Source organism: Vipera ursinii, assembly GCF_947247035.1.
Source record: "Vipera ursinii genome assembly, chromosome: Z".
Classification (NCBI taxonomy): domain Eukaryota; kingdom Metazoa; phylum Chordata; class Lepidosauria; order Squamata; family Viperidae; genus Vipera; species Vipera ursinii.
The window spans coordinates 82,130,927-82,154,681 of NC_139517.1; the positions used below are offsets into that span (position 1 = coordinate 82,130,927).

The following is a 23,755-nucleotide window of genomic DNA, read 5'->3' on the forward strand; positions in this document are numbered from 1 at the left end:
GCGCCCAAACCTCCCCAAAGGTCGGCAGGTCTGCGCGGAGGAACGGAGACCTGCCGAGGTTTGGGGAGGTTTGGGGAGGCGCCCAAACCTCCCCAAACAGGAACGGAGACCTGCCGAGGTTTGGGGACGTTTGGGGAGGCGCCCAAACCTCCACAAAGGTCGGCAGGTCTGCGCGGAGGAACGGAGACCTGCCGAGGTTTGGGGAGGTTTGGGGAGGCGCCCAAACCTCCCCAAACAGGAACGGAGACCTGCCGAGGTTTGGGGAGGTTTGGGGAGGCGCCCAAACCTCCCCAAACAGGAACGGAGACCTGGGGAGGTTTGGGGAGGCGCCCAAACCTTCCCAAACGTCGGCAGGTCTGCGCGGAGGAACGGAGACCTGCCGAGGTTTGGGGAGGCGCCCAAACCTCCCCAAAGGTCGGCAGGAGGAACGGAGACCTGCCGAGGTTTGGGGAGGTTTGGGGAGGCGCCCAAACCTCCCCAAAGGTCGGCAGGAGGAACGGAGACCTGCCGAGGTTTGGGGAGGTTTGGGGAGGCGCCCAAACCTCCCCAAACGTCGGCAGGTCTGCGCGGAGGAACGGAGACCTGCCGAGGTTTGGGGAGACGCCCAAACCTCCCCAAACGTCGGCAAGTCTCCGTTCCTCCGCGCCCTGCCTGCCTGCTTCTTTCCGCTGCGGAAAGAAGCAGGCAGGCAAGGCGCGGAGTTTGGGGAGGTGCGCGCGCACCTCCCCAAACCTCCCCAAACTTCGGCAGGTCTTGGACGGCGGTGGCTTGGGAGAGGTGCGGGCGATCCCGGAAGCACCAAAGCCTCGGCCGCGCACAAGTCCTCGGTAAGTTTTTTTTGTTGACTGGAGTATAAGCCGAAGTGGAATTTTTCAGCCCAAAAAGTGGGCTGAAAAATTCGGCTTATACTCAAGTATATACGGTATATACATTCTAGACAACTACTCTGCCAATGATTCATCATTTTATACAATTTTTCTTTAAGGCTATAACAGTGTATAGCCAATATTTTCAGCCATATATTTCCCTATTGTTCCATTTGTATATTGCAACCAAAAATTGTAGCTCATTTTATCATGTATTCTTTTATTTGGTCTGTTCCAAATTTTAATAAAAGTTTATATATTTTGGCAATTACATGTTACATCATCAGTACAGAATTCTATTTCAAAATCAAAGTTATTTAAAACCATAATTTCTTTCATTTATTTTAAACCTTTCTAATAATTCTACATAATAAAACATTGACAAGTATATCCCTCTCTTAATAGATCTCATGATTTTATTTTACAGTCCACTTGAAAAATTCTAATATAATAAGTTAACCATTATATGATTATTATTTCTTGTCTATAAAATGCTTCTTGTGCTGAAACACATAGGTATTTTTGGCCTCAACCTGGTTTTGTACTATATTCTCAGGCTACTGCTAAGCTTGTAAGCCGCCCTGAGTCTTCGGAGAAGGGCGGGATATAAATGGAATTAAAATAAATAAATAAATAAATATGTCTAAGATAATGATTTTTTTTAAATCTACAAAGATAAAAAGCTTTGTCACACCACAGATATCCATGCTAGTCAAATTTCACATTATGTACTTTTGACTCCAAAATCCTTCTATTTCTCAGCAGCATCCACTCTTTCACCCAAACTAAACAACAAACTGTAAAATATAATTTCAAATAAATTCAATCCTTCTCTTTCCTTTGCATCTTGTAACACCTTATATTTGACCTTTTCATGCAAATTGATATATATCCTTCTGCCATTGCTTAAATGGTACATCATTTTTACTTTGAAATAGTGTACTTGAAAACTCTAGTAGGCCATTCATCTTAATCATAGAAATTCTCACCAGGAATGACAATTGCATTTTCTCCCATCTTATTTTTTAAAGTTTATTCCATGTCTTAACATAATTATTTTGAAACAACATACAGCTCATATTTATCATAGTGATACTCAAGTATTTTACCTTTTCAAAACCCATTTTATTCATTAATTTTGTTTAATCTTCTGTTTTCATTTTTTTGTTAACATTTTTGTCTTCTATTTACTGCTTAATGTTAAAAACTGCTAGTGCAACAAATTCTTGTATTTTACCCATTAATGTTTCAGATCCCAAAGAATCTTCCAGAACAAACACCAATTCATCCGAAAAGCTCTAACATAACTTAAAAAAAATACCTTTACTCCCACAATCCTCATTCTGTCTTAAATCTCTATTCAGTATTTTAAGAACTAAAATAAACAGGAGAGGGACAACGGACAGCCTTGATTTGTTCCTTTTTGTATTTCAAATGGGCACCTTAGATCTCTATTAACAATTATTTATGCTTTCTGTGAAGTATAAATTGATTTTACCTACTTTATAAAATTCTCTTAAAATTTATATCTTTGAAAGTCTATTTCAAACTATCAAAGGCCTTTTCTGTATCTAAAAAAATATCAGTGCAGCTTGTTTTTCAGTATATTGTTCCAAATATTCCAAAACGTCTAACACAGTTTTGTCTTTTAGATAAAATCCACACTGATCCTTAGGAAGAAATGCTTGCAAAATTATTTTCAGTCTTTCAGCTAGAATCATTATGAGCAAATTATTCAAACTATTAAGAAACTAAGTATTGTTTCTCTTTAATTATTAATACAATATTGGCTTCTGTCCAAGTCCCTGATAAGCTTCATACCTATAAGACATTGTATTTTGTAAAGGTTGTAAAAGTTCATTTTCAAAACATTAGTATAAACTTGATAATTCATCTATTCCAGGCATCTTTCCTCTTTAATCTTCTTTATAGCTTTAGAAACTTTTCTTATTGTTACAGGTCTATTCTTTGAAATGATCACAATATCCATTAATACAATATCTACTTCTTGAAGCTTCAGTATAAAGTTTCTCTTTTTTCGTAATTTATATGCCAGCCAGTTCAGTGCACAGATTTCCAACCATTATTTAAACATCCTCCCAAGAATATTGGGATCAAAGTGGTACAGGATTAATGAAATACTGTTTAAATAATGCAAGATAATTTTGTTTTTATGACTGACTGTTTATAAACACATACATATTTATACTCCAATATATAAGAAAGGCAGTATGGAAGCATTTTAAAGCAAATGTATATATCTTAAGTGATAAGATAACGCACACGATTCTGCAAACTGAAATTCAACATTACAGGGAACATGAATTAAAGAGAGTGTTGAATTTTAATCATCCTTTTTAATTCTTATATACTGCTTGTAGGTTTTAATATTTTATTTGTACACCTCTCAGAGTCTCTTTGTAGGAGAATTGGGCAGTTTCAAAATTGTATGGATGGACAGACAGGACAGTGTCTTATAAAGACTTAAGATAATCCGATCCGTTAAAAAATAGCAGAGTCAAGTGATCTAATCAGCATGATGGCAATCATGTGTGAGTTTGAGGGAGCTCCTGTATAAAAAGAATGTATTTGTTGTTATAATCAAATTCTAATATTCATGACACAAATGTATAGAAGTAAATTATATGTAAAACAAAGAAATGTATGCAAATCTTTGAAAATGCCTCAATTAGTCTATAAACAGGTAGATAATGTGCAAATAAATGCAACAGAGTTCAGTTGCTGTGTTCCTAGGGTAGGCCATTCCTCCTCTGTCATAAATCACCACAAAAGATTACCCTGGATATTGCAAAAAACCCTATAGCAGAGTAATGGCAAAGAATCTGCACTCTTGCTTTATCTGCTGTTCCTGATACTTGCTATAAGGAAAACAAAGTACAAGAATGATGTGTATGGGAAGTTAACAAGAGGGAAACCATATTACCACTTATCTCAAGTTTGCCAAGTATTACCTGAATAATTTAATTGCTTTCAGATAATGCACTATGGATAGATGTGAATGAAAATGAAAAATGTTATGCTTGGAGAAAGCAAACTAATGCATTCCAATAGAAGAAGTTCATCCCAAGTATGAACGGTTGCAGGAGTTTTATGGTTTGGAGATAGTTTGGAGCCTTGAAAAAAAAAGTGTATTCTGGATTGTAGCAACAAATTCTAGGGATGGTGTCAGGTTATCTCTTTATGAACTAAAGGTTAAATAAATATGAATCATGCAGCACAATTATCCTTAATACATAAGTAAAACACAATAGAGTGATTATAGACAGATTTTGTGTTTTGATATAACTGAGATCTTAATTTCATTGAAGTGTTATGGCCTGATCTAAAGTGATCAATTTATGCAAACAGGTCTATAATATCAGTGAATTGAAACAATTTTGTAAAGCCAGCTCAAATGTCTGGCAACTCTTTTTCCATATAGGGCTCCTATTTGTTTACCTTGCAGAGGTAAGCATTAATTTGCTAGTTTGTGAAATTAAGAGTACGGTATGATAGTTTACACCCACTATTAGGTCTCATTTTTGGTATTGGATTGTAAATTGACCTCTTCTAATCTGTTAAGCACTCTGTTATTCTCCAAATTTGCTGGTGTAGCTTAGTTAGGATCTTTATTGATACTTCTGTTGCTTGCCATACTTTTGTGGGTATTCTATCAATCCCTCTAGCCTTCCAACTTGGTAATGACCAGAATGCTGATTTAATTTCATCTTCTAATAGTAGAGGTTCTTATAATTAGGGAATACATGAACTGTTAAAAGTCAATATTTTAAAAATCTATATTTTAAATATTATGAATTATCAGCATATATTTTGTTAGAGACTTTTAGTGTGAGAAAAAAAATGGATGTAGAGCCCTGACATTAAAAATCTTTGGCTTTGATAAAGTACAGGTATTTAGATATTGTGAACATTAATTATCAAACATTTGACTTAAGTAACATTTCAAGAATCTATGGCACTCTAGACATAATTATTTGCTACTTTTTAACATTACCTTGATATAAATCTAAGTAAGTACTATGTTTGGAACTGTTTGGGAGGAAAAAGACCTAATTGACTGATTTATTAGAAATATGTGTACTGTCAAAAGTATTAATAAGTGGATTTATAAGTTAAATATATATAATCATAAAACCTAATAGCTTAATATTATTTATCTGAAAAATGCATCAGAAATAATAATGGCACCAAGGAGAAATGGTTTATTTAGAATGAAAAATTTAATTTTTTTATTTTGTTCTAGGGTCATGATGAAGAAGCTGTTGTGGATACAGGCAAAATCAGCTCTACTATCAACACAAACTTTGAGAAAGAAGAATTAGAAAGTAAATATTAGCATATTTTTTCAAATATAATTACAAGTAAATTAAATAAATTAGGAATCCCAGTACCCTATTTGTGAAACTGTAAAAATTAGTATTTTATAATTTAAAACACTATTTGGAATTTCTGGCTCTGTAGTCAGCTCATTGCATAATATTAATAAGATCTTTATATTTCAACCAAAAATTTAGTTTTGCCATGCCTGCCTCATAATATATAATCTACTTGAGAAAGGAGAAATGAACTTTCATGTTCGGTAGCTGGCAGCAACATTAGCCCCACAGCTGAAGAGTTCTCTTAAGTAGTTCTCCATTTCAGACTGATATGCCTGGAAATGAAGAATAGAGTTGAAAGTTCTTGGCTGGTAATCAGTTTCCAGATAAGAATGTTATCCAGAGGGCAAACACTCTTGAACAAGAAACCTGAGTGAGCTTTTCAATTTTCTTATCCAGAGGAATTAAAAGGATTATGAAAAGCTTGCTTTCTTGATTCTTCTCTCCCATTGGTAGGCTATTTCAGTCTACACAAAAATACTGGTGCCCCCAGTGGCAGTACACTGCTATATATATTTCAGTGCAATGCAATACTGACACTGTTGAGCTGCACACATTAAGCCTGGATTTTAATAATATTTTGTTAACCCAATTGTAGTAAAATGTTTAAGGAAGCTACAGGGAGACATATGAATACTCTGCACTTTCTGCATAAAACAGCCAATTAAAATTAGGGTAGAAATATACTTACAGATACACCAGCTCCATGTTTTTCATTGTCTTTTTAACCTTTCCTTTTTGGGCTTACTTGTGGAGAATATGAATCAACTTGGTTACACAAGATTACACAAGATTATATCATAGTTGAAGGAGTCAGTATAATTGAAATGTTTTATTGTATAAAATGTGATAAAAGGAAGCTCATTACCAGTTTTAATCAAACATTTTAAGCTACGATTAAAATGTATAAAAAATAATTTACACAAAGAGTTCAAGGCTTCAGCTAAATTTTTTTGAAGTGAATGAGCATTTACTTACCGTATATTAAAAATGGGGCTCCTGAAAGAACCTTGAAAAAATGACTTGTACCAGCATTTGAAGTATGATTTCAGAGCACATATAATGGGGAAGAGGCAGTTAGCTTGGGCGGTATACAAATTAAATTATTATTATTATTATTATTATTATTATTATTATTATTATTATTATTATTATTATTATTATACTTTGTTTTTAATCAGATATAATTGGATTTTATAGTACTGATAATTTAGAACAATTATTTTGAAGTAACTAGCATGCCTTATTTCTTATCCTTTTGCCAAAAATATACATAAACTCAAATACATATAGCAATAATGAAATTGAAACAAAAATTATTTGGGTAGAGGCTTTTGCATGAGAGAATTCAATATTAGCATAAGGATGTCCTCAGTGTTATTTTTAAAAGAAATTACCATGAATTTTATACATTTGCATTTGTTCTATTAGAAATTAGTTACTATACTATTTTTCTGGTTCTGTAAGTATTTGTAAAAATCAGCTGTCTTGAAATTGTCTTGTGTGTATGATGTACTATTTATATAAATGTAACAAATATTAATTTTTGAAAAACAATCTCAGTGTTAATAACCTTGGTAACCAAATACAATTTTAATTTTTGTCTACTGACCTTGGCTAAAGTCACATCTGATCAAGCCAAACAACTACCTCTGGAGCTATCTGTTCTATATTTAGTATCCTACATTATGTTAATACTGTTATATATAGTGATTTAAGCTAATACTGTAACAGGCTTTATTTGGGATTAGTGTGTTACAGCTGTTGTGCAGGTGAGCTTTCTGAAATTCAGGTAATAATTCACTTATATGCATTATACTAGGGATAGCTAGCTTGTTATTGTCCAGATGGTTTGGGTGTTAGTTTTCTAAAGCTCAGCCAACATGGCTAATTGGTTAAGAGTTCTGAGAGTTTTAGTATGGGTTAGGCAAACTCATGCAAATAAAAGAATTCCAGCTCCCCACTTGAGATAATGATTGATTCATCATAGAAAGCGTGATTCTAGAACCCAAACCCAAGAAGAGGCCACAGGACAGCTGGATAGTTTGTAATTAAGTATTGGAATGCATTCGGATTTCAGTATTCCTGCCAAAATAAGCTATATGATTCATTCTGGTGGGGAAAAAATAGACATTGTTCAAATTAGGTTATTTTGATTTAGCAGTATAACAATGGTAATGAATTTCTTACCAAAGACATTCCTATTCCTTTAATAGTTTTTTTTAGTATCAAGTCAATTTATAGTAAATTTTATTACAAGACACATGTGGCAAAACAACTTATACAACACTGAATTTGTAAAAGAAAACAAAGGAAGAGTTGATGTCCTTAACACATTAAAATATGCTATACAATTGGTTTTCTATTTAGCTTTTTGTCACAAATAAGCTACATGCAACAAAGAAACTTAATTTTGAAGAAACAGTTTTGTTCTGATTCTACTGAAAAACTTTTAAAGGGAAACATGTTTCTCTGAAGCCTTTTAAAGTTTAGTACAGCTTTCAAAACGTCAGTTCTTATTTCTTCGAAGCAACATTAGTTTAATTAAGTTACCAAAAATTTAACCTGACACTAGGATGGTTTTCATGCTAATATAAAAATAAGTTGTCAGTTAATGTAGTGTCAGATGATGGGAAGAGGATAAATGTCCTTACCTTGAAAAAGGAGGCAAAGGAACGATTTATGTGGAAAAAGTCTAAAGCAGATAATAAAGGAGTCTTTAAAAATGTGATAATAGTGCAGGGACATTTCTTAATAGGTATCTTAATGGCTTTTGAATTTTTGAAAACTTTGCAGGAGTAAGCTTCTCACCTATAACAGGCATTACCTCTGCCTCTGGCATAATATCATTAGAATGATAAGAGTGTCATCATGCCACTTCAAAATGTATTCTGGAAGTGATCTCCAGGTTATGACCCAATTAATTCATATCCTTTTGACTTTGGAAACTTCTATATTGCTTGTTATAGGAACCTCAGAGTTAGCTCTCTGGTGTGCTGTATAGCATTTGTGCAGTTGCCAAAATTCAGACTATTGTAAACCACTAGGGAATTAACCACTTTATAACTCCTTATGACCTTTGCCTAATAATACATTATATTTAGGAGGCCTGGTGGCGTAATGGTTGGAATGTAGTTTTGCAGGCTAATTTTGCCCACAGTCTGATCCTGATGGCACTTGAGGTTGACTCAGCTCCTCATCCTTCTGAGGTTGGTAAAATGAGGACCCCAATTATTGGGAGCAATATGCTGACATTGTAAACTGCTTGCAGTGCTGTAAAGCACTATGGAGTGGTATATAAGTCTGCTAGTCATATAAATTTGGTCAGAAGTCCTCAGGTCTCAGGGAAATAATGTCCGTCCTTCCTCCCCTCCCCTCCCCTCCCCTCCTTCCTTCCTTTGATATAACCACCCATCTCAAATATATATATGACTCTGAATGGCCAACAATGGTTAAAAACAAGGTGAAAACTATTATAAACCCATTATTGGGGTTATGACAGTAACTGGGACTCCTGGTTTTAATGTCTTTAAGTGATGCAATCGTGTGACTTTCAGCCTTAGCAATGACAATCCCAGTTGCTTTTGCCATTGCAGACCAAGGTTTACTTGTGACAGGACAGGTGGATACAAATGGGAGGAGATGGTCCCATTAAGAGCTTTATAAATAACTACCTTGAAAGGAATCTGGAAACATGCTGGCAACCAAGGCAGCTGAATGAAAAGTGCCCATACTTCTATATATACATGGGGATGGGGAGTGGTGGTGGTTCATAGTAAATGATGAAGGGGATAAATTTACTTGGACTCCTATTATATTTGCCAGGAAATAGATACTTGGTTTTAGTGGCCTATGTCTGCTGCAGTTTCTTTAGGATTTGGGCTTGGGACTGAAGGCTGTGTCTATAGTCTATCTGAGTTGCTAGTTGGCACTAATATTACAGGAAGACATTGGTAACTTGATTAATATGGGAACCCTTAGAGCCAGTGTGCTGTTGATCCCTTGGTGGTGACAATAGGATTATGAATGGACACTCAAACTTCCCACTTAGGCTCATCAATAAATCATAGTCTCCAGACACTTAATACAGCTGTCGATTAAATCTGACTCCTGGTGTGCCTCCTACTTAAGAAGCCATTCCTGGACCTTAACATTCTGGTAAATTTTTGTTCTGTCCCCATTTCCCCTTTTGGGAAAAGATGGTTGAGAAGGTGGTGGCATTGCAAATCCAGAAGATCCTGAAAAAATGGATTATTTGGACACTTTCCAGTCAAGGTTCAGGGCTGGACATGGGATCAAAACTGCATTGGTTTTACTCCTGGATGATCTCTGGCAGCAGCGGGATGGATGTAGTGATCCCTCCTTGCTCTTCTTGATTCTTGGTGGCTTTGGTATCTTTTGGGCTGACTTAGGGAGTTGGGGTCATTAGTATAGTTTTGTATTGGTTCACCTCTTCCTCCAAGACTGATCCAAGTGGAAGTTAATAGTAAGTGAGAGATTAAGCTCACAGCTCCTACTTTGGAGGGGCCACAGGTTCGATGGTTTCTCTGCTTCTTTTTCACATCTATATGAAACTACTACAGTAGGTGAGATACTCCATCATTACGGGATGAGGTATCACTAGTACACTAATGATATCCAATTATATATCTCCCTCCTGAGTGAAGTGAGTGATGTAGTGGATGTTCTTTCATAGTATCTGGAGGCTGAAAAAGGAACAACAAACTTCAGCTAACTCTGGTATGATGGAGTGGCTATGAGTGAGCCCCTCTGTATCCAGGAGTTTATCATCTTTGGTTTTGAATGGGTTTACAGACAGATCTGATGCATACTGTAATATGGTGGTCCTTTTGGAGTCAAGGTTCCTGCTCGAACAGCAAGTGCAATCATGGTTAGGAGGGCTTTTGCTCAATTTCATGCTGTGTGCCAGTTACATACTTTCCTGGATAGGGAGGCTTTCCACTCACTCACTCATGCCTTAGTCATTGGCCATTTGAAACTACTACAGCACACACTACATGGGGCTACTCTTGAAAGCATCTGGAAACTTGAGCTGGTGCAAAGTGCCATTGCATGAGCTATATTGAGTGCCCCAAAAAGGCACATATAACACTCTGCTCCACAAACTGCACTGGGTGCCAGTTTGCTTCTGGGTCCAATTCATGTTGTTGATTATGACCTATAAAGCACTAAATGGCATTGGGCCAGGCTACATATAGAACTACCTCTGCGAAGATCTGACCTGGAAAGTTAATACAACCCAGGTGGCTAGAAAGGCCCAACAGAGGCTTCACTTTCTTAGGGTCTTGTGGAAGAACAGGGTAGAACAATGGCTAATGACCCTCTTTTACTGGTCTACTATAGAGAGCGTCCTCTCGTATGGTATTGTGGTTTGGTATGCTGGTCTGACAGCCGCGGATAGGAAGGCATTACAGAGGGTGGTGAGCACAGCACAAGACATTGTGGGCTGTCCCCTGACACCAGTGGATGACATCGCCAGGGCTTGTTGCCTTGGAAGAGTGAGGAAGATTCTCAGGGATGACTCACACCCTGGACGGTATCTCTTTACTCTCCTACCATCCGGTAGGAGATATAGGAGTATAGCCAGCCGTACCAACAGGCTGAAAAACAGCTTTTATCCGTGGGCTGTTAGGCTTTTGAACGGGAAATAATTTTTATAAACTTTATGCAGAATTGACTTGCGAGGCCGGTGTGCGGTGCAATTAGTTCACATGGTGTAATAAGATGGAGGGTTTGTTGTCACTGTGAGTTGGGGGGTGGGAGCACGAAGGGAGGCTCAGCTAATCTCAATGTATACATGGTTGTTGTACTTTGGCAATAAAGGTTCATTCAACTTGCTTTGTGCCATCACATTAATCCATCCTACCCCATCAAGCAGAAAGGTATTGCAGACCCCATCATTTAAAGAATTATGGGGGTCTAGGGAAGAGAGCCTTCCCTGCGATTGCCCTATGGAATATTCTTCTCCCAGAGGTGAGGCAAGCCCCAAATTTCTGGCCTTCTGAAAAGGGAGTTAAAACATGGCTCTGCGGCCCTGAATGGGGAGCCCAAAAGAGAATGTAGTGGAATTGGTTGATGCCTTGAGAACCATCCCTTTGCCTTTGTCAATTAATTTTTAACACTTTAATTATTCTTGCCTCCTTAACTTTTTAATTTTTTAAATTTTAATTTTAACATTTTAATTTTTACATTCTATTTTATATTTTGATGCTTTATTATACAGCACCCAAAGTCCCTCTTTGAGGGAGATGGGCAATTCAGAAATATGAAATATGACTGTAGTATGCTCTGTGTTTTTAATTCTTTTTACATTTCTAATATATTGAATACTGTTTTGGTTAAGGTCATAGAGCTGTATATATTGGTGTGCACGTTCCCTTTGGAAAACAGGGTCGACGGCGTCATAGGCACCATGGTCATAAACGTCATAGACGGAGAAAAGAAAAAGAGACTGATAGAGAAGATGGGCGGGAATCTCCTTCTTATGGTAAGAACTTTGTTAATACTTTACATTTATAATTAATCTAAAATGGGTTCATGTTTGTCTTGTGGCATACCAATTTATGGTATGCCTTATAACAAGATGGGCAGCAAAATTTAATAAAAGTGTGTGTGGGGGAAATAATGTAACTCAGTTAAAAAACAACTTTTCTAGTTTTCCTAAATTTATGGTGTATAACATGGTATGACTTCCTACAACAGATTGTCAGAGTCTCATTATTGCTTTTTCAGGGAATATAGCTACCCATGAGACTAGCTCTGTCTCAAAAGCAGACTAATCAGGGAAAGTCAGTCCTCTTTACAAGACAAGATTTTTGATTTCCACTTCTGGGGGCTCCCCTGTTTTTCTTTCTACCTTTTTCCCATTCATAGTTTTCTTGACTTCCCTTCATTGTGCTCCCTAGACAATGGAAAGAAAGATGATATAATGATACAGGAAAAATGCTGCGAGGGACCAGTGGCAATAATTGGAGACTTTTAAAAGAAAACAGAAGAGTTTTTAATTTTGTCTAAGCTTTTCCCCAGGTTTGCAGGAAGTCAGGTATTGACTGGACAAACTATTTCCTTAGCATATGTTTTCATTGGTAAGGGTTGTACTCCTAAATCACTTTCCTATTACTACAGAGAAGTGATAAGTGTGATTTTTAAGGGTAACCTGGTAATGAAGCTTCCTCTCATACTTTTGAAAAGCACTACATATTTAACACATTTTCTTCAGCAACTGTGGCTTTTGAAAAGGAAAGATTGATTGTATAAGTCTGAAAAATAAGTGGAAAAGAATTCGTCGGTATTTTTTTAGGTATCATATGTCCTCCATGGAATTCAGAATAAAATCTAGAATTTTCCTTTCTATAAAATTTTATTCCCTGAACTCTTATGAACTTTTAACTTTACAGCTTTTTTTGTGATCACTAATGTGATTCATAATCTCAATGTTTCTGTCATCATCATACAGGTCATGTGTAGTTGTAGAAAAACATCCAGAGTATTTACTTCCCTTATTGATGTGCTACTACTAAATAGTTCTGTTGCCATCATTTAGTCATAATATCTTTCATTTTGTTCAGCAAATGTTCTTGTAGTTGTTGTGTTCTGGATCTTAAACATTTGGAGTGGATTGAGAGGCCTTTTATGTGCTGTGATAGCTGTTCTTTTTACACATGTACTTGGCAGAATTGCCTCTAAATGCAATGCAATGTTAAGATATATTAGAGTATGCACAAATGAAACACAAAATTTTTGTAACAGTACACCTACTGTTCAGATAGAAATGTCGTGTAACAAGTGAAACAAAATTTTAAACATTAAACAACTGGCCTATAGTAGGAAGATAATGCCCACTTTATTATAGCCCTGAGCACTATTAGATGCAAACTGCATTATTGTTTCAGGGCAATAATATCAAAATTATATGATAATTGCTAATGCATTAATAATTTAATAACCAGAGAAAGTCTCCATAGAAAAGAAAACATCCCAAAACCTATATTTTGCTGAAATTAGTGGCCATGTTTGCAAACTTCAATACATTATGTACAAAATAGTTCTTTTAGGCTAACTATAAACAGTAAAACAGCAACAACTGCATGGAGCAATAGTGGCATTCTGGAACTAGACAGTGTGAGGAAAAGGAACTCATGGAAATGGGAGTCAAAAGGGGGAAAACACAAACCCTATCAGGTATCTTGGTGACAAGAATGGGATTGCCCTCCAAGCCTCATAACAAGTGGATTGTATTACTCTGAATATGATTTGTTTGCCAATAGAGACATTATAAAGCTTTGCCTATAACTTGTCTACTGGAGTTGAATCAACAATTGTTTTACATCAGCAATTGAGTGATAAGGACCATTGTACAAGTATACCATACTTTTTGAAATAGATGATGTATGGTTAAACAATAGTGAAGTGCAGATTTATATTTTATAAATTCTACTTGCTCATCTTCTTGCACTCTTTCATAAAAATAAGATTGGGGTTAAGTGCCTGACATGTGGAAAACATGATTATTATAGTCTAAAACAGGGGTGTCAAACTCAATTTTATTGAGGGCCGCATCAGCATTGCTGTTGCCCTCAAGGGGCCGGGTGGGTATGGCCAGAGTGGGCATGGCCTACTGGGTGGGCGTGGCTAGAGTGCATATGGCCTACTGGGTGAGCATGGCCAGCTCTACATCGTTCGCATCAAGGGTGCCTATGGGGGCCTGGGCAGGAGTGGGACAGATCTGAAGGTCTCTGGCAGAAGGAGGGTCTCTGGGCCAGGGCCAAGGCAGTGGGGGCCGTTCCCTCACTGTTTCCAGGATGGCTTCGCGGGCCACATGAAACCACTTTGCGGGCCGGATCCGGCCCCCGGGCCTTGTGTTTGACATGTTTGGTCTAAAACAATCATAATACAATAATCACTAGACATAAACCACTACTACAAGGATAAAAAAACTTATGTTATAAAATGTTATTGTAATATTATAAAATGGGTAAGAATCATATTCAAGAAATTATATTTAAATCATTTAAAGATAGAAGGCACAAATGTCATTTGTAAATGATAACTGTATGTTTTTATATATAAGGAAGATCACAAAGTATTGACTAAATTGAATTATAGCTAAAAGTACTGGTATTTTAATATACCATTAAATCAGTCAGTAGCGTGAAAATAGAGTCTCCCGTATTTCAATATATACAGATTGCTTCTAAAGGCTGACTTTTTATGGCAAGAATCTTTTTTATTTTATTTTTCTCAAAATGAATAAGGCTGTGCCTTGCCACTATTATAGGCTTGCTTTAGACTATAATAGTGGCAAGGCACAGCCTTATTCATTTTGAGAAAAATAAAATAAAAAAGATTCTTGCCGACTTCCGGTGGCGACGTGACGCCGAAGACAGCCGTTTTTGGGCTGCCTGCTCCGCAGCTGTGTTTTTCCATCGTAAACAGCGCCGATCAGCTGTTTAGATGGATTTGAAGCCCCCTCCTCGGGAGAAGAGGAGGGGGTGAGGCCCCAGGTAGGGGTTGAGCTCTCTGGGGCCGCCTGAGCTGAGAGCTTGGGCGGCTGAAGGATGAGCCCCTCCGAGCTGTGCAGCGCCTCTGCTCTGGGATTATTGGAGCAGAGCCAGGCGTTAGCAACCACCCCTGCCAAATGGAAATACTTTTGATTATCAAGAAGCAGGCAGAGCGGTACAGGAGGTCAAGGTGAAGTGGACTCTTTATTTTTACTCTCTAGCTCAATGGATTTTATAGCTTCAAAGTGAAAGTGAGTAATAAGTGAAAGTGGGGGAAGAGGCTAAAACTTCTAAAGCTCTTCGGAATGTGGGGTCTTCCCTGGTGCAAGAGACCTCATTGCAAGCTTTGCTTCCTCCTGCATCTCCCCCGGCATTGACGCTTAAGGATTTACAAGACGCTCTTGGAAAGCATGCACAATTGATGTCTGATATGATGGATGAAAAGTTGAAAAAGCTGGAGGAGAAAATGGAGGAGAAAATGGAGAAATTGGAGAAGAAGATAGAAGTGAAGCTGAGAGCAATGAGGGTGGACATTTTGTCTAAGGTTGAATCCGTAGCTGAATGTGTGCTACAGCTGGATATAAAAGTGGAGGATCTCAGTCAAAAGAACTCTATATTAGAAGCAAAGGTATTAGAAAATGAAAATATAAGGGATAAAATGGACGAAGAATTGAGCCTTGTTCAGTATAATCAGATGCAGTATGCTATTAGAATTAGGGGTTTAAAGGAGAATGGTAAAGAAGATTTAAAGCAGCTGATTTCTGAGGCTCTGGAAGGGGTACTGGGCCAGTCAGCATCTGAAATTGAAGGAAATATGGACAAAGTTTTTCATGTAAATTCATGGATTGCAAGACAGAGGAAGTTACCCAGAGATGTGGTGGTCTATTTTACAAAGAGAGTAATGAGAGATGAAGTTATTCAAGCTGCTTATGATACTAATTTGGTAGTGGCTGAGCAAGAAGTTTTGGTTTTAAAAGAGATCCCTCCGAAGATCCTAAGGAGAAGGAAAGATTTTGCATTTCTGGTACAGGAACTTAAGAAACGTGATATTAAGTTTAGATGGGAGATTCCAGTTGGATTGGTGGCGACGTATGAAGGTAAAAGACATCGTTTGGTTACTGTGGCTCAGGCACGTGATTTTTATAGTAATGTGTTAAAAGCAACCCCCCTATCATTTTTGGAAGCTGCAAAAGGACACGGTGGGGGAAAGCCTCAAGATGTTACAGATAGACAGACAGAGGACAATGGTGTTGGAGGGGATCAAGTCACAGTTTCATCGGTTGCTGCAGGAGGCCAGAAGATGACGCGTGCCACCCTAAGAAGAGCGAGATGAGAGCAAGAGCAAGATCAGCAGAAAGTTATGGAATCTCCAAAGCGTGCTTACAGTGATGATGTGAGAGAGGAGCGGTCTAAAGACGTTTTGGGGGTCATGACAGAGGTGCTCCAAAAGTTTTGGGGCGTTAAGATTGCTGATTAATTTTTAGATTAGAATGTCAATGGAGTAAAATTATTATAGAGGAGAAAGAAGGTTTTTTTTTCCTTTTTTTTCCTTTTGTTAATATTTTACACAATTTAAGATTGCTTGCTAGAAAAGTATATAAAGAGGGAGGTCTGACTCCTGAGCTCAGGCTGATCTATTTTAATGCCAGGTCTGTTGTGAATAAAGCTCCCCTCATCCATGACTTGATCGAGGAGGAAGGCGCAGACCTGGCATGCATCACGGAAACCTGGCTGGGCCCAGAGGGAGGGGTCCCTCTGACTGATTTATCCCCTCCAGGTTTCCTTGTGCTACATCAACCTCGAGCTCAGGGTAGGGGAGGTGGCGTGGCGATCGTTATCAGAGAGACCCTCCATCCGCGGGAGGCCACTGCCCCTCAGATAGACGGATGTGAATCCCTCCTCTTAAGGTGGGGTCCTGGTGGTCAGTTGGGCCTACTTCTGGTATACCTCTCTCCAAGCTGCACAGCAACGGTTCTACCCAAGCTACCTGACGCCATCTCAGGATTGGCGGTCGAATTTCCAAAGCTTATGGTACTGGGAGACTTTAATCTACCTTCCCTGGGCAGTGCATCAGAAGTGGCCCGAGAGTTCATGGCCTCCATGACGGCCATGGACCTTACTCAAATTACTCAGGACCCAACTCACGAGGGAGGAAACATGCCGGATCTAATTTTTGTCTCTGGGCAGTGGCTAAATGGGCTGGGTGGGGTTACTCCAACATCACAACCCCTTTCATGGACAGACCACTACCTCCTGCGGTTGGGCTTCCGTCACGTCACCCCCCGATGTCAGGAAACGGAACCGACCAGGTGGTTCCGCCCCAGGCGCCTGATGGACCCAGATAAATTCCAGATGGCGCTTGGACCGATTCCCACCTCCCTCTCCCACAACCCGGTCGAGTCCTTAGTTAATGCCTGGCAACAGGCTGCTTCGGAGGCGCTCGACCGCGTTGTCCCTTTGCGGCCTCTGACCCGGCGCAAGTCCCGACTCGCTCCTTGGTTCTCCAAGGACCTGCGGGAGATGAAGCGCCAGAGAAGGGGCCTAGAGAGCATTTGGAGAGCCAGTCGGTCTGAGTCTGACCGAACACAGTTAAGATCCTTTTCTAGATCCTATCTTGTGGCAATGAGGGTGGCAAAGCGCGCCTACTTCACCACCCTCATTGCGTCCGCAGATAATCGCCCGGCCGCCCTATTTAGAGTGGTCCGCTCCCTTTTAAGTCAAGAGACGGGAGAGGACCCCCTACATGGACGGGCTGAGGAATTTAGTAAATATCTGGTGGACAAGATTGCTCAGATTCGGGCTGGTCTGGACTCTGACTGGGCAGTATCTAACGAGAGGAAAACGATGAAGTTGGCCAAGTACATTTGGGAAGAGTTCGATCCTGTGACTCCGGATGAAGTGGACAAGATCATGGGGAAACTAAGTGCCGCCACATGTTTGTTGGACCCGTGTCCCTCCTGGCTAGTCTATGCTTCTCGGGAGGTTACACGAGGCTGGCTCCTAGCAGTTATCAATGCCTCACTGAGTGAAGGGTACTTCCCTGCTGCCTTGAAAGAGGCGGTGGTAAGGCCCCTCCTCAAGAAACCGGCACTGGACCCAGCTGTTTTAAACAACTTCCGTCCTGTCTCCAACCTTCGCTTCCTTGCGAAGGTCGTTGAGAGCGTGGTGGCACGACAGCTCCCTTTGAACCTGGAGGAAGCTGAATATCTAGATCCGTACCAATCGGGTTTCAGACCAGGGCACAGCACGGAGACGGCATTGGTCGCGCTGGTGAATGATCTCTGGCGGGCCCGAGATAGAGGTTATTCTTCTGTCCTGGTCCTATTAGATCTATCAGCGGCTTTTGATACCATCGACCATGGTATCTTACTGCGTCGTCTTGAGGGGCTGGGAGTGGGAGGCACCGTTCTGCGTTGGTTCTCCTCCTACCTCTCGGACCATTCGCAGACGGTGTTGGCAGGAGGGCAGAGGTCAAGCCCTAGGCCTCTTAATTGTGGAGTGCCTCAGGGTTCGGTGCTCTCGCCCCTCCTGTTCAACATCTATATGAAGCCGCTGGGAGAGATCATCCGTAGCTTCGGGGTGAAATATCATCAATATGCTGATGATACCCAGCTATTCATCTCCACCCCGAACCAACCCAGTGATGCCCTCGATGTGATGTCCCGTTGTCTGGAAGCGGTACAGATTTGGATGGGAGAAAACAGGCTTCGACTCAACCCGGCCAAGACTGAGTGGCTGTACATACCGTCATCTCGTTTAGTCCAAGAGGTTCCATCTCTGACTATAGGAGGAGAGATGTTACCTCCCATTGATAAAGCACGCAATCTGGGCGTCCTCCTAGATTCACGACTCAGTTTTGAAGATCACATTGGAACCGTGGCTAGGGGGGCATTTGCCCAGATTCGTCTTATATACCAATTGCGCCCCTTTTTGGACCGAGATGCCCTACGTACAGTCACCCACGCACTCGTTACCTCCCGTATTGATTACTGTAATGCTCTCTACATGGGGCTGCCCTTAAAGACCACCCGGAGGCTTCAGCTGGTGCAGAATGCAGCTGCACGGGTTGTGATGGGAGCTTCCCGATACTCCCATATTACACCCCTCCTGCGTGAGCTGCATTGGCTACCAGTTGCCCTCCGGGTGAGATTTAAGGTGCTGGTACTTACCTTTAAAGCCCTACATGGCTTAGGTCCGGGATACTTGCAGGACCATCTGCTGCCGGGAACAAATTCCCATCGTCCAGTACGCTCACACAGAGAAGGCCTCCTCAGGGTACCGTCAGCTAGGCAATGTCGGCTGGCGACCCCCAGGGGGAGGGCCTTCTCTGTGGGAGCACCAACCCTATGGAATCAGCTCCCCCCTGAGCTTCGGATAGCCCAAAACCTCCAATCCTTTCGCCGCGGCCTCAAAACACACCTGTTCCACCAAGCTGACCTAGACTGACAGGCATTTTAATTAATTTATATTTAGTATTTTTAATTCATTTTTAAATTCTCTAATTTTTTATTGCACTGATGTTCTCAATTTCATTTTATCTTGATTTATGCACTCATTATATGTTTTATTGTGAGCCGCCCTGAGTCCTTCAGGAGATAGGGCGGGATATAAATCCCATCAATCAATAAATAAATAAATAAATATTAGGGTAATGGACTTAAAGTATGTGTTGAACTAAGAATGGGTATGTAAGCTCCTAATTAACAACAAGTTGTCTTAGAGATTGCCTAAATCTTTTTTTTATATATATTCTTTGTATTTGAACTTTTATTTGAACTTAAGGATGATTTGGAACTGCGAGACATTTGGCGTGATACATGCAAGAACTATTTTTGATCGTAGTTTAGTTTGGTTGGAGATTATTAAAATTAACAGATAGGCGCTTTTGGCGTGTAACTGAGAATTTGTTTGGAAATTAGAGAAAAGTGGGAGAATGCAAATAGCAGGTGAAAGTTTTTTTGTTTTTTTTTTCTTTTCTTTTTTCTTTTTTGAAATTAATATGAATAAGGACTGGGATTAAGAAAATTTATTTTGAGTAAAGCTCTTTTTCTGTTTTCCTCTTTTTTTCCTCTACTTTATTTGTAATGTTAATATTGTTTGTATTCATTTTATATGAGCTAGAGAGAGATAGAATTTATAGTTTATTGTTGATAACACGGGTGTTTATGTTTGTTTTTTGATTTTGTGCCCTGTATTTAACTCTGGGAAGTCGGGGGGGAGGGAGTGGGGGAGAGGGATAGGGAGGGTTGGATAGGGGTGGGGGAGGGGGGGATTAAAGTTAAAATGTATTGTAAAACTTTTTAAATAAAAAAAAGATTCTTGCCATAAAAAGTCAGCCTTTAGAAGCAATCTGACTGATTTAATGGTATATTAAAATACCAGTACTTTTAGCTATAATTCAATTTAATCAATACTTTGTGATCTTCCTTATATATAAAAACATACAGTTATCATTTACAAATGACATTTGTGCCTTCTATCTTTAAATGATTTAAATATAATTTCTTGAATATGATTCTTACCCATTTTATAATATTACAATAACATTTTATAACATAAGTTTTTTTTATCCTTGTAGTAGTGGTTTATGTCTAGTTCACAACTAGTTAAGACTAGTAAGCTTTACTAATATTCTGTATTTTTCAAACTTAAGATGTTGCATGAATATATCATTTATTGCAGTATTTTTGCCTTTAACATTTTCAAATAAAATGCACTGATTCAGTTCATTATTTTAGCTAAGCCAACAAAATATGGTTTATGCTAAAAAGAAAGTAATAGTATGAAGGAAAAAGGAAATTTCCCAGTCATATGTCTCATTCACAATCAAATTATTATTTGCTTTATTGGGAGCAAATCCAGAAAGTGTTTGTGCCTAAGACTTAATTTCCATGCAGTTCATGAATATGAGATTTTATGAGTATGCAGTATGTCTGCTTGCATTAGCAATTTCTGTTCATAAGGTCACCTACTTGGGTAGACAAATCCATGAACTGAACCTGTGTATGAACTGTGTTTTGTCATGGTTTAATTATTTTTAATTAGTTTTTTATAATATGTAGTCATTTTATAGAATTATAACTTACCATTATATTGAGATCTGAGCAACTAAACATCTAGCAATACTGTTAATGATAGATTTATAAGAATAATATCTATAGTCTTTTTACTGTATTTTCCGGCGTATAAGATGACTGGGCATATAAGACGACCCCCTACATTTCCTGTTAAATTATAGGGTTTGGGCTATACTTGCCGTATAAGACTACCCCTCTTCCAACGCACACCAAATAAAAATTAAAAAACATCAGATTTGATTTTAATATGGTAATTTTAATTCAAATGCTTATGACATGCAGGTACTTAGTAGGAAAACTGTCACTTATAAACATAAGGCTGTTTGTCATCAAACATGTAAACATAAAACAGTGCAAGTGGATTAAACATAATAATAATAATAATAATAATAATAATAATAATTAATAATAATAATAATAATAATAATAATAATAATAATAATAATAATAAGTTGGAAGGGACCTTGGAGGTCATCTAGTCCAACCCCCTGCTAAGGCAGGAAACCCTATACCATTTCAGACAAATGTCTCAGTCTCTTCTTAAAAACTTCCAGTGTTGGAGCATTCACCACTTCTGGAGGCAGGCTGTTCCACTGGTTAATTGTTCTAGCTGTCAGGAAGTTTCTCCTTACTTCTAGGTTGCTTCTCTCCTTGACTAGTTTCCATCCATTGCTTCTTGTCCTGCCTTCAGGTGCTTTGGAGAATAGCTAGGCTCCCTCTTCTTTGTGGCAGCCCCTGAGATATTGGATCACTGCTATCATGTCACCCCTCAACCTTCTCTTCATTCACTACACATACCCAATTCCAGCAACCATTTCCTATTTTCCTAATTCACTTTTTCACTTTTCCTAATTCACTCTAAAGCTTTCCCTGCGCAGAGCCTTAAGTAACACCAGCTGCCTGCAATTAGTGCAGGTTCACATCCCACCAGGCTCAAGGTTGACTCAGCCTTCCATCCTTCCGAGCTAGGTAAAATGAGCACCCAGATTGTTGTGAGCAATAAGCTGACTTTGTAATAATGCTGCTTCGGGGGGGGGGGGGGTGAAAGCTCTAATAGGCAGGCATATACATAGAATGAAGGCTATTGCTAAGCACATTGATTTGTGCTTTAAATTGTAAGCCGCCCTGAGTCTTTGGAGAAGGGCGGGATATAAATGGGATTTTAAAAAAAAAAGACCAAATGGGAGATCCGCTCCAGGTTTTCCAGCCATCCCGCCCAGTTCCTGAGTCAAATGTGTCCTTAGAGCTAAGCAGCTGCTCTGGCTGCGGCATTCCCCACCTGCCTTTCAAGTTGGGATAGACTACAGCTGCTCTTCAACTTTAGAAGGAAAGACGCCCAGACCCCAGCCTGTAAAAAATCACAGACTGCAGCTTCTTCTCAAATTGGTCCCGCTTTCCCTGCGCAGACTAAATGGAAGATCCGCTCCAGGTTTTCCAGCCAGCCCTGTCCCTAAAGTTTCAGCACCCGGCGTATAAGACAACCCCTGACTTTTGAGAAGATTTTCATGGGTTAAAAAGTCATCTTGTACGCCGGAAACTACGGTATTTGCTTTTTTCTGTCTCATTCTTTCACAAATAAATTTATGATTAGCAGTGTATTGATATGGATAAGAATGTGGATATGTACTTAATAAGTGTCTCACATTCAATTTTCATTAAGACACACCATCCCAGAGAGTGCAATTTATCCTTGGTATAGAGGATGATGATGAAGAACACATTCCACATGATCTTTTTACTGAAATGGATGAACTTTGTTTTAGAGAAGGAGAAGAATATGAATGGAAAGAAACTGCCAGGTAACTTGGAAGATAATTCCTTTTGCTTTTCATTTATAATCAAGAGAGATGGCATACATTTGAATATTTGAAGGTCATTAAGTAACTGAAGCTTCAAAACTCTTAAGCATATTTCTTCTGGCTATAAATATTACTGCTTTGTCTAAGTTGGGTTTTTCCACATTTTTGTAAAATCACTGTTATTTTGCAACATTGGAAAAGCTAAAGTGAAAGTGGAATCCTACACTTGGTCCCACTGAAGTGTGGATTTTAATTTTGCATAGACAAATATAGATATCTATAAAAAGGTAAGGTAAAGGTTCCCACACACATGCGTGCTAGTTGTTTCTGACTCTATGGGCCGGTGCTCATCTCCGTTTCAAAGCCGAAGAGCCAGCGCTTGTCCGAGGACATCTCCGTGGTCATGTGGCCAGCATGACTAGATGCCAAAGGCTCACGGAACACTGTTACCTTCCCACCGTAGTGGTCCCTATTTTTCTACTTGCATTTTTATGTGCTTTCAAACTGCTAGGTTGGCAAAAGCTGGGACGACTAACAGGCGCTCACTCCGTTATGCGGCACTCGGGATTCAACCCGCCAAACTGCCAACCTTCTGATCAACAAGCTCAGCATCCTAACCCACTGAGCCACCGCATCCCTATAGATCTCTATAAGTTTCTTTAAAAACAAGTATCCTATAACTGAAAAAGAATAGATCATCGTTATTGTTCATTATACATATGTATATTGCAGATGGCTAAAGTTTGAAGAAGATGTTGAAGATGGTGGTGAGCGGTGGAGCAAACCTTACGTGGCTACCCTGTCTCTTCATAGTTTATTTGAATTGAGAAGTTGCATTTTAAACGGAACGGTTATGTTAGATATGAGAGCCAATTCGCTGGATGAAATAGCAGGTCATATTTCTTTTAGTGTGTTTTCTATGTTTTGTAAAGTAATTAAAATATACTTGTGTCTTATGGTTTCAAAAAAATCATAAAGAAATTATGTGCTCTAGTTTGGAGTTCATTGACAATATTGCAATGGTATTTAAAAATCCTATTAGTTGCAGCCCAGCAGGGTATGAATTAAGACAACATTTGTATTTCACCATCTTTT

The 23,755-nt window shown here is 39.1% G+C and overlaps 1 protein-coding gene across 3 annotated transcripts in view; it reads left to right on the forward strand.

Moving 5' to 3' along the window:
* The window catches only part of SLC4A7 (solute carrier family 4 member 7), a 115,657-nt gene that overhangs the window by 39,163 nt on the left and 52,739 nt on the right, over positions 1-23,755 (forward strand). For all 3 annotated transcript variants that reach the window (XM_083376115.1, XM_083376113.1, XM_083376114.1), the window contains exons 2-5: positions 5,131-5,212; positions 11,628-11,771; positions 22,522-22,660; positions 23,393-23,553. In XM_083376115.1, coding sequence (XP_083232241.1) covers positions 5,131-5,212; positions 11,628-11,771; positions 22,522-22,660; positions 23,393-23,553 — 526 coding nt within the window. The remainder of the gene's footprint in view (positions 1-5,130; positions 5,213-11,627; positions 11,772-22,521; positions 22,661-23,392; positions 23,554-23,755) is intronic.